At 38.3% G+C, this 10,000-nt stretch overlaps 1 protein-coding gene and 1 long non-coding RNA gene across 3 annotated transcripts in view; both read left to right on the forward strand.

Annotated features, from left to right (window-relative positions):
• The first annotated feature begins 2,565 nt into the window (after positions 1-2,565).
• The window catches only part of LOC146487570 (uncharacterized), an 18,821-nt gene continuing 11,386 nt past the window's right edge, over positions 2,566-10,000 (forward strand). For both annotated transcript variants that reach the window (XR_014868507.1, XR_014868505.1), the window contains exons 1-3: positions 2,566-2,655; positions 9,747-9,858; positions 9,983-10,000. The exon at positions 9,983-10,000 is cut by the window's right edge. This is a non-coding gene — a long non-coding RNA (uncharacterized LOC146487570). The remainder of the gene's footprint in view (positions 2,656-9,746; positions 9,859-9,982) is intronic.
• LOC146487571 (zinc finger protein 862-like) lies at positions 5,816-9,182 on the forward strand. Its single transcript, XM_085128609.1, has 7 exons — positions 5,816-6,417; positions 6,868-7,057; positions 7,226-7,568; positions 7,699-7,983; positions 8,092-8,384; positions 8,521-8,659; positions 8,779-9,182. Exons 1-7 carry the CDS (start codon positions 5,844-5,846, stop codon positions 9,082-9,084), a joined length of 2,130 nt encoding a protein of 709 aa, XP_084984735.1. The 5' UTR covers positions 5,816-5,843; the 3' UTR covers positions 9,085-9,182.

Genomic DNA, 10,000 nt, shown 5'->3' on the forward strand with positions numbered 1-10,000 from the left:
ACACTGCGATGAGTTAGAGGAAGTTACGAGCGAATGAGGAAGACCTAAACCAGCAGGCAGTACATGTGTTTTAGATCGTTGGAATATTTATAGTACTCTAACACTCTTCAAGTATTTTCAATATACAAACATCAACACTTTCCCTCTAAATGTGGAATTCCACGGTGCATTTAAAATCTAACGAGAAAGAAGGGGTGAAAACCCACTCCGTTCAAATAACTGAGTTACCGAACTGTAACTGAACTATTTCAAAATGTTTTATTATAAGTGGGTTTTCGTTAAGTGGTTCCCACTAGTTATTCAGAAAACCATCTCGCCGTTACAAGGCGTTAGTCAATTAACAACTTGCCAAAGGCAATCAATAGACCAAGCTTTTCAAATCGAGCTGAAGGTTTTAGGCACAATACATCGCCACGGGTGATTTGCTGGTTATACCGTGTGTTTTCATATTGTCTTAAAAACAATTCGCTTTCCTTAGGTATTACACCCGATTTATAGCTTATAGAGATTTTCCGTTTTTGCGATTGTTTTCGAAAACAGCTACACAAACAGGTCTGAAAAACGAGTGAAACATAACAAACAACGCAGTGACTACGATTTCCTCGTCAGTGCAAGGCATTTTCTTATTCTTAAAAAACATCTTTGTAGCACTTTAAATATTAACATTATTAGAGGGAGCACTAACAAACAACTGACAAAGAATAACAAACAGGAAGAGGAAATAAGTGAAATAAGGAAGATGGAAGTTTGTACAAGTATAGCTAAGAATACCTTAACCCAACAGGCGGTACATGTGCTCGTGATCGTTGGAATATAGTTCGCTAGAACTTATCAAGTATTTTTGATATACAAACATCAACAATATACAAACATTATCAATCTGATAATATCTTTTACATTTGTCACGTTTCGTTTGTCATCGAGAGACATCTCAACACTTTTTTGAAGCACTTGGTGACTTAACGCGAGTATTGTCGTTTTTTCAATATCGCAGGTCAATAAATGAAAGTGATTTACTTTATTTTTCCTTTGAACTTTGCGAAACAATCCTACGGTGAATACAATTGAGTCAACTTTCTCATGCAGCATAACATTTCCATACTTTTACGCCACAACATCGGACAAACCTTTTGTATCCTAACTTAACAGGCAGACATTAGTGTTACAAACAACGTAACAGACGCGCACCAAAGACGGTCAATGTGAAACAGTTTTACTTTTTAAAAATAGTTTAAGGGCTGTAAACAAAGTTTGCATATATTTTATCAGGGTGTATCTTAATTATATAACAATAGAGTTGATGTTCGCGGGCGTAAATATGTTTTTGGCCCGACTCAGGCTCATTTTAGCCCGAGCCGCAGGCGAGGGCTAAAATGAGTTCTGAGAAGGGCCAAAAACATATTTACGCCCAAGAACATCAACTCTATTACTATTATAATAATTTCAGAGGGCATTCACAAAAGGAATCAAAGACAGTACAGTAAGGGATCGCGATATCTTCTGTAAACGCTGCCAGAATCGCGTCGGCGTTTATTTTATTGTACAAAAGCTTTCGTTGTCATTTAAACTTAAAACTTTGGCAGAACACCGCAAAATCTGTCAAAAGAATCTTTTCTTCTAAGTTTTCAAAAGGAAAATAGCAGAATTTTGTAAACAGCGAAGAAATGGTCACTTACGACTGTTAAAATTAATTGTGCAATTGCTTAACTTGACTGAGCAGTTTCGCTCAAAGAAGACATATTACAACTTATATAATTACTCTCACATCGCCTCCGTCCGTGGAGCTACTACAGGCATTATTTCCACCATCGCCCACGAGTTTCTGTATTAAAGTCCTCTTCGTCTAGCTCAGTCGACTGAGAATTTGCTTTTTCGCTAGGTTTTCCATCGATTTTGTAGCTCAAAACAATTTCTCTGCAGATGGCAGCGCTTCCAGTCAAACAAGCAAGAAAACGGCGCGAACAGTTGAATGGCTTCCAGTTCTGATTGGCTGGCTAGGTTATTTTCTTCTTTCTTATTGGCTCAGAGCAGCGGGCTAAAATATATTTTAGCCCGCTGGGCCCAGTTGTTCAAAGCCCGATTTAGGTTTTAGCTCCATTACTAGACAATAAAGGTTTTTTCGAAAAGTTTGTGTCCTTCAGTTTTGACTTTAGACTTTTCTGTGCTATTAGTTAAAATTAGCTTTCTAAGGCATTTTTAACGGCCGAAATGAAAACCTCGGTTAACTTTTATTCGGGGATTAGCGTTAATCGGCTTTCGAACAACCGGGCCCTGAATTCTTCATTTTAGCCCGCAAAATACGCCGCAATGCCCGATGAAATTATTATAATAATAAATTTATATAGCGCCAATACTATAAAAAAAATATTCAAAAGCGCTCTACATTCAGTACTAATCATAAATTAAAAAATGCTTTCCTAAAAAGAAATGTTTTCAGTTGTTTTCTAAAAATGGCGAGACTGCTACTGCTTCTGACTGCTTCAGCCCTGTAGCCTTCGATTCGACGAAGCATTCTCGACCCCAGAGCCTCTCGGCTTAACTGCCTCAGATGCATAAAGTCATGCGCAAAAGGGAAGAAGTAAGTTAAAATGGAGTAAGCAGCCTTGTTTGTTGTGGTTCAAAGTTAAGGAGTTTTGTCGGTGTCTTCCAGCGACGGTGAGTAGCATTTTAGCCCCTAACGTTCGCTTTCCCAACATTTAAGTCGAAGTTCAAATCTATACGAGAAGCGTTTACTCGGTACACGCATATTTGAACACACTGGGTTAAACAAAATGCAACAGGCTTCACTTTGGCCTTTATGGGTGCAAAGAACATTGTGATGTGTGCAGGGGGATGTAAAGCTACAAAATGAGAACAAATTCATGAAATACAACATTGGATTTAAATTTTACATCTTAAATTTTAAGGTTTATCACATAGAATTTTAGAAAAGATTAAAAACGCCGTTTACCGTTTCTAAATATCTGCATTGGTTCCGGAGATATTCACGTTTGAAAAATGTGTAAAATATGTAAATGAGAGGACTGATGACATCATATTCTCAACTCAATATAACATCAAGTATATGAATAGAGCTATCTCAGTCAATTTACCGCAGAGACCATTGAAACCTGGCAGGCTAATAGTTCTAAAGGCAATACACCTACGGCTATAAAAAATTCGGTTCCCATGACAACTCACTCTTTTTCAGTACCCTCCAACCTGATTTCAATATTTTAGCGATTTTCAGCTTGAAAACATTTAACAAGGCCACGAACTCAACCTAACATATTTATACGCTTGCTGGATCATGCAGATAAGGCACCATTGGCAAATATCAAAATAGAACGCCAAAGGTGGCCAGCAAAGCCTTGAGTATCAGGGAGGACTGGAACCCAGTATGTTGCCATGGTAACAAAACTGATAAGCTCATATTATGGAGTGCACCTAGAACAATGTCACTGCAAAGAATCAAGCATTTCTGCTACAAATTGGCTGATATCTTTTTTTTATAATATTTGACCAAAATACAGTTGAGTTTATGATGTCATCACTTGGCTAATTTGCATATTTTAAAAAATTGAATATCTCTGGAACAAAAAGAGATATTTGAAAATAGTAAACAGCATTATTCTTCACGTACAAGACTACTTGTTTATGTTTTAAAATGCCTCAGATTAGAAAGACGCGAATTTCGTCATAGTAGCACTTTAAAAAAATTCACAACCAGTGTTACCGTATACCTTTGGAAGTGTCTCGCGTCCAAGCGATGTAGCGCGTCTGGTTTAGATAAAACTTACCTAAACCCCTATATCAAATTAAAGCTTATAGAGCTGGCTATCAAATTATACCAAGAATTTTGAAATAAAATGAATTGTCAAATTTTTCACAACCTCTAAATGCGAGCGTCTGAATCACCTTTTGAAAGCTTGTCAAGTCAAAGCGAATTTTGTTTTTCGCTAATTTAATTTGCTCCTCAGTTTCTGGACCCAAAGCGCTAAAAAAGCATCTGCCTTTTGTCCATATTCAATTTCAGTGAAAAGTTACACAACATTTTCGAAAAAGGATTTCAAAACATGTGAAGTGATCTTACAAAAATCGCTCGCGGCGAAAAAATATTTTGAAAGAAAAGATTCGCAGACACGGTTTTGTTGTTTATATGTTAAACTAGCTACTGTCCAACTTTGAAGGCAAATGAACAAATTCCCTTTCAGTTTTAGCTCTAAAGTGTTTCTTTCAAGTGAAAAAAATTGATTAGAGAAAACAGGGCTAAAAATTTGACAATTCATTTTATTTCCAAATTCTTGGTATAGTTTGATATCTAGTTCTATAAGCTTTAATTTGATATAGGGGTTTAGGTATTTACAGTTTAAACTGGCTGCGCTACATCACTTGGATGCAAGACACCTCTAAAGGTATATGGTAACCTGAAGCAAGTAGCACAAATTTTGATTTGTGTGCTGGGTAGCTTAGGCCAACAACTGCTAAAACCTACCTTTTAGACAACTAATGGAACTTCTTTTGTTTTAATACCAAACAGGGGGACTATTTTGACTCTTGTATGGCCCAAAAAATTATAAGCTCTACTTAATGAATGTTGCCAGTGTTCAACTCAGCCCCAAATTGATACAAGAGTTTAGAGATTTTTAGTGACGCTTGAAAGGTAAATTGCAGCTTCTGTAAGCCAAAAAATGTAGGGAGATTAGTAATTTAGATTCATGCTAACAACAATTTTTCTGGATGAGTAAATGACCATTGCAGTGATGTTTGTGACATTCAGTTGCAAAAAGAAATCTTGAAAAAAAACTTCAGGCTTGAATGGTATTCAAACCCATGACCTCTGTGATACCAGTGCATTTTTCTACCAATAAATATTGAGGTTGCTGGGCATTTTAAAACATCTGTCATAATGCCTGTGGGGATTATGGGAGAATCTGGATAATCAGAGTGTGTGATATATCAGGTACAAACATAAGCCATGTAATAAAGAATGTTATTTGTGTCTTTGGAAATTGCTGATATTTTGGAAATGTGAATGGAAACTTCTAAAAAAGGTGCCATAATTGGCAGGGCTCAAAGTTAGCGACCAGCTGGTCGCAAATGCGACTAGATTTTTTATTTTGCGCCTGAAAAATCATATGTGATCGCACTCACGCGCCTAAAACGCCCAAGTTCAGTGCGCCTGAATCGGGGCCACTTTGATTCCTTACCTGACAATTCTTGTTTACTCTGCCTGATTAAACACGAAACAGAAGCTTGAAATAATAAATTCAAATGTGGCCGTAACGCAATTAGGTTCCACATAATAAAGTTACACCGTTTTTCTTGCATCAGTGTGTGTTTTCTTCGTTGTTTCCTCAAGTTCATTTCTTGTCCGTGTTTCAACCCACCCCAGACTCTTCTCGGTTTTGTGACCGCACCGCTGACACGTACGAGTGAAGGCAACCTTCTGAAACACGTGCTTCTCGCACAATTTTTCGTTTTTCTGATATCAAAGGCCAAGCCTTAGGTCAAGCCAAAGTGTCAAGAATGTCTAAACAATCTGGGTTAAGAGACTTTTTTTCTTCAAGGTAAGAACAAGTGTTACGTATTTCCTGTGAATTTTATCTCAGTTAAATGAATGCCCCGTCAACATTAGCATAGAGAACGCTAATTTACATAAAGAAAATTTATTCTCAAACAGCCGGCCGCTGCCTTCCAACACGAATAATATTTCAACTACCCCAACCCCCAACTCCAATGATGTGACCGTTGTCCAAGATAACGAGGACGAGCCAGCCAGCAAGAAACGAAAAGTTTACAAGTTTCAGAGAGCGTGGTTGAAGGAATTCGACTGGTTAGAATGGGATGCAGAAAAAGAACTGATGCGCTGCAGTTACTGTAAAGCATTTCCAATGCATGCATCTTCATCCTTAGTCAAGGGATGCGACAACTTTAAGCGCGAAACACTTACCAAGCACTTGAAGAGTAAGAGCCACAATTATTGCAGGGACTGTTATTTAACCCGTAGTGGTAGTTCGAAAACAGAGCAAAAAGCACTTCCGGAAGTTTTGGCCAGGCAGGAAACAGCCCAGCAAGCGGATCTCCAACGAGCCCTTGAAATTAAATTCAACGTTGCTTATATGATAGCGAAAGAGGAACTCCCGTTTACAAAGTATCGGTCACTGCTTTTGCTACACAAAAAGAACGGAGTAGACATCAGCCCAACGTATGACAATGACGTCAAATGCGCAGAATTTATTTCTTCTATTTGTGAAAGCATGAAATCTGATCTTTGTGACCGGTTGAAATCAACAAGGTACACGTCTATCATCATTGACGGAGATACTGACATATCGGTCAAGGAATGCGAAATTGTTTATGTGCGCATATTAGAAAATGGCAAGCCTGTCAACAGATTACTGGGTCAGCAAGAAGTGGAAAATGCCAATGCTGCAGGTGATTACATTCACTTAAAATAATTTAAAATTGTAAAAAAATAAATAAGGCTTTAATGCAGGTCGCGCAACTGCGTCAATCTGGCAGTAAAAACTTAATTTTGCGGTAGCTATTAAATAAACGGTTGACGGTATCTATACAATCTTTTTGATTACTTTACGGTAGCTTTACGATGTAAGTTAGTATTAACTTTACGGAAACCTTGACTGGTTAACTTTACGACCGTTTTACGGTAACTGGACTATAACGTTACGCTAACCCAACTCATAGTAACTTTGAGAAACTTTAACATCGGAAAAACTTTAATACTATTGGAGAAACTTTAATAACATTTCATTAATAGCCGTACAATAACTTCATGCTAGTCTAGTTTTACTGCAAATCTAGATAGCGTTACATAGATTATGATAACCTTACGTAAATTTAAACTTTTCTTTTATATTTTACCAGGTGTACTAGCTGCAGTGAAGAGTGCATTTCGTGACCTTGCTGAAGATGGTCTTCCAAATTGGATGCAGAAGTTAGTTTCTCTTGCTTCAGATGGAGCCTCTGTTAACCTTGGAGTTCGCAATGGTGTGATTGAACTCATTAAGGCTGAAGTCGGCAACCATGTCATTCCATTCCATTGCATGGCACACAGGTACAGCTGTAGCTCACCCAGGTCATTTAAGTGTTAATTCTTCAAGTCGTATTGTTTAATTGAACTGGTTGACATGGTTTAAGAAATTGTGTCAAGGGCTTTTTTGTAAGACTATTGATATTAAAATACCTTGTTTTCACGACCACACCTTTTCAAAATTTCTTACAGGTTGGAACTCGCAATGCTAAGATGTCAGAAGGGGGTGCCAATGGTTGAAAAGCTGTATGATACCCTACATCTCGTCTGGAAGACCTATCACTACAGCGCGAAGTCTCGTCGTGAGCTGAATCATCTAGGGACCGAGTTGGGAGCCAATATACGTGTTGCAAGCAATGTTAAAGGTACACGTTGGGTACCCCATGTGCAGAGGGCATTAGAAGTGTTCTTGACAGGAATCCCAAAAGACGGAGACGTAAGTGAAGATGCTGGTCAGTTTGCCGCAACATTTGTCCACATGGAAAATCTTGCCGAGACCTCCAAAAATGCTGACATTAAGGGCAGAGCAAACAAGGTAAATACCTATTAGTTTACGCTGTCAGACTTTTATCCTGCAATTGTAGATTCGGTCGTACCCAAATCCTTTGTATAGTCTGTCGTGTTCCTACTTTCAAATCCTGCAGTTTCATTTTCTTGTCTCGTAGCTCGTGAAGACCATGAAGAAAGTGGATTTTGTCGCCTTCTGCCACTTCATTGCTGATATGTTTCAGATCATCTCTGAGCTAAGCAAGAGCCTACAAAAAAATGATTTGATACTACCTATGGCCATCACTGCTGTAAGAAGAACCGTGGACCAGCTGGAAAACCTCCTTGTGCGGCCAAAGAGGAATGGTCACTTGAGTACATTCCTAACTGCTCTCCAGGCTCAGATGGAAAGACAAGAGCATGATGACGATGATCAAGATGTGAATGAATGTGCCAAATTTCAGGTGAGCATTTGAATACATGGCTTCATTCTCTGAGGGAGGCACCATTTTCAGGAAGGCTTAATAGTTATGGTGTTACAGTCCCTAAGTTTTTTTTTGTAATGACTTTAGGGAATAACTTTGTCTGGTGATGCTAAAGACCTTGCAGAGCAGACTATTCACCACCCTCAGCTTGAACGGCACATAAGGCAGACAGTGCAAGTTACTGTACAGGAAATACGTCAACGATTCTCCGCCTTGCTTGGTGATACTGGCAACAAGGAAGGAGGTGCACCTGAAGCTGTAAGATGCCTAAACATGGTCTTTAGCCATGATAGTTGGCCAGAGAGCTCTACAAGCCTTACGTTGTTTGGTGAAAACGAGATTGAATTTCTTCTGTCGTACTTTCAAAGGATACTGGTAAGGTAAGTAACAGTCAAAGTCTTCCAAACATAAAAGTTGAAATAACAAGTGATTAGATTGGCGTTACTACACAACAATACTTGTTTACTCTCTAAAGAATTTCAAGTAAAGATTCTCTACTCTCATCATTTTCATTAGAAATGGTTGTGACACTACAAGAATTCAATCCGAGTATGCCAATTTCAAGACGCTAGTCCGTGGTTCCTTTCAGGACAAATCATTCTCTGCCCTCTGGCAAGTTATGTTCACAAAAGATCCCTACAAGGAGGATTTCAAGGTATTACTCAGGGCATGCAAAGTACCGGTAATATGGTTTTATATTTTGTTCTTCAGTACTAATGGAATCAAATTATATGCCTTGACAAACTGTTTTACTTTAAGTTTTATTTTCTTTAGAACCTGTTACATCTGGCAGAAATTATGTTGGTTATTCCAATAAGCAGTGCTCAGTGTGAGCGAGGATTTTCTGCCCAGAAGAGAATCAAATCAGATGTGAGAAGTAGTCTCCATGTGTCCACAACAGAAGACCTCATCCGCATCAGCATGGAAGGGCCAGAGTTGGAGGAATTCAACCCATCTCCAGCAGTTGTAAAGTGGATCAACAGTGGGCAGAGATCAAGGCGACCTAACCTTGCCTACAGAAAGTGGCCAGATGAATTAATTTCAGTTGGTGATCCGTGGGACTTGAAGGATTTCGTCTGATTCATCATCGAGAGGAATCAATGACGATATTCCTTACCTTCGTTTTGTCTTATTATCTTGTTGAAAGTACCATAGCATGTAACAGTATTATTGCTATCTCAAACGTACAGTTAGAAACTGAAAGAAACAAACACATGATTGAAATAAAAGATTACTGTGCTGATTAACGGTACCAGTATTTTGTTTTACTGGTGCTACCAGTATTTTACGTTGTGCTCCTAAGATTTTTAGCTGCGCGCCTAAAATTTCGGCAGTGCGCCTAGAAATCTACACCTGGTAGCACAGGTGCTCCCAAAGCCAAAAATAAACTTTGAGCCCTGATTGGGCAAGGTGACATATCTACTATTGTTGGGCTAGAGCAAAAGACACAACGTTACTGTAATGAAGCATCAAAACAAATATTTGTGTGAAAAATATTTTATAGGTTCTGTGACCAATGATTACTGGACTTAGTTTTTGAAATCTTTATTGAGTTTGCATGTAAAAGCAAGAGCCCAACTTGTGCACAACCATAAATAGTCCAAAATTAATACATGTGACCTACCAGTGTTAAAGTTTCTTTAAATTAGTGCCTGATCTGATCTCCCGTACATGTATATCTTTGATGGTCATTTCATCCATAAAGTTTGTTTACTGATTGTTATTTCTCTTTTTCTTTCCAGAAACAAAGAAATATTTCTTGTTCTCATTCTGGTGAAAGGAGTTGATTCATGGCAGCTCTGGTGATAATGATTATTGTGACGGATGAAATTGGAAAAAAGGTTACAGAACTAGGTGAGATACAAAATGAATCTTAAGGCTAATGTTGTGTCAGGCCACCCCAAATAAAATATTTCTTGCTTGTCATCTTGATGTCACTCTTGGTTGGTTGGGAGATGTCACTGTGTTTATACTTTAGGTCATGCTGTGCAAAGGT

Source organism: Pavona decussata, unplaced genomic scaffold, assembly GCF_977016875.1.
Source record: "Pavona decussata unplaced genomic scaffold, jaPavDecu1.1 SCAFFOLD_14, whole genome shotgun sequence".
Taxonomy (NCBI): Eukaryota; Metazoa; Cnidaria; class Anthozoa; order Scleractinia; family Agariciidae; genus Pavona; species Pavona decussata.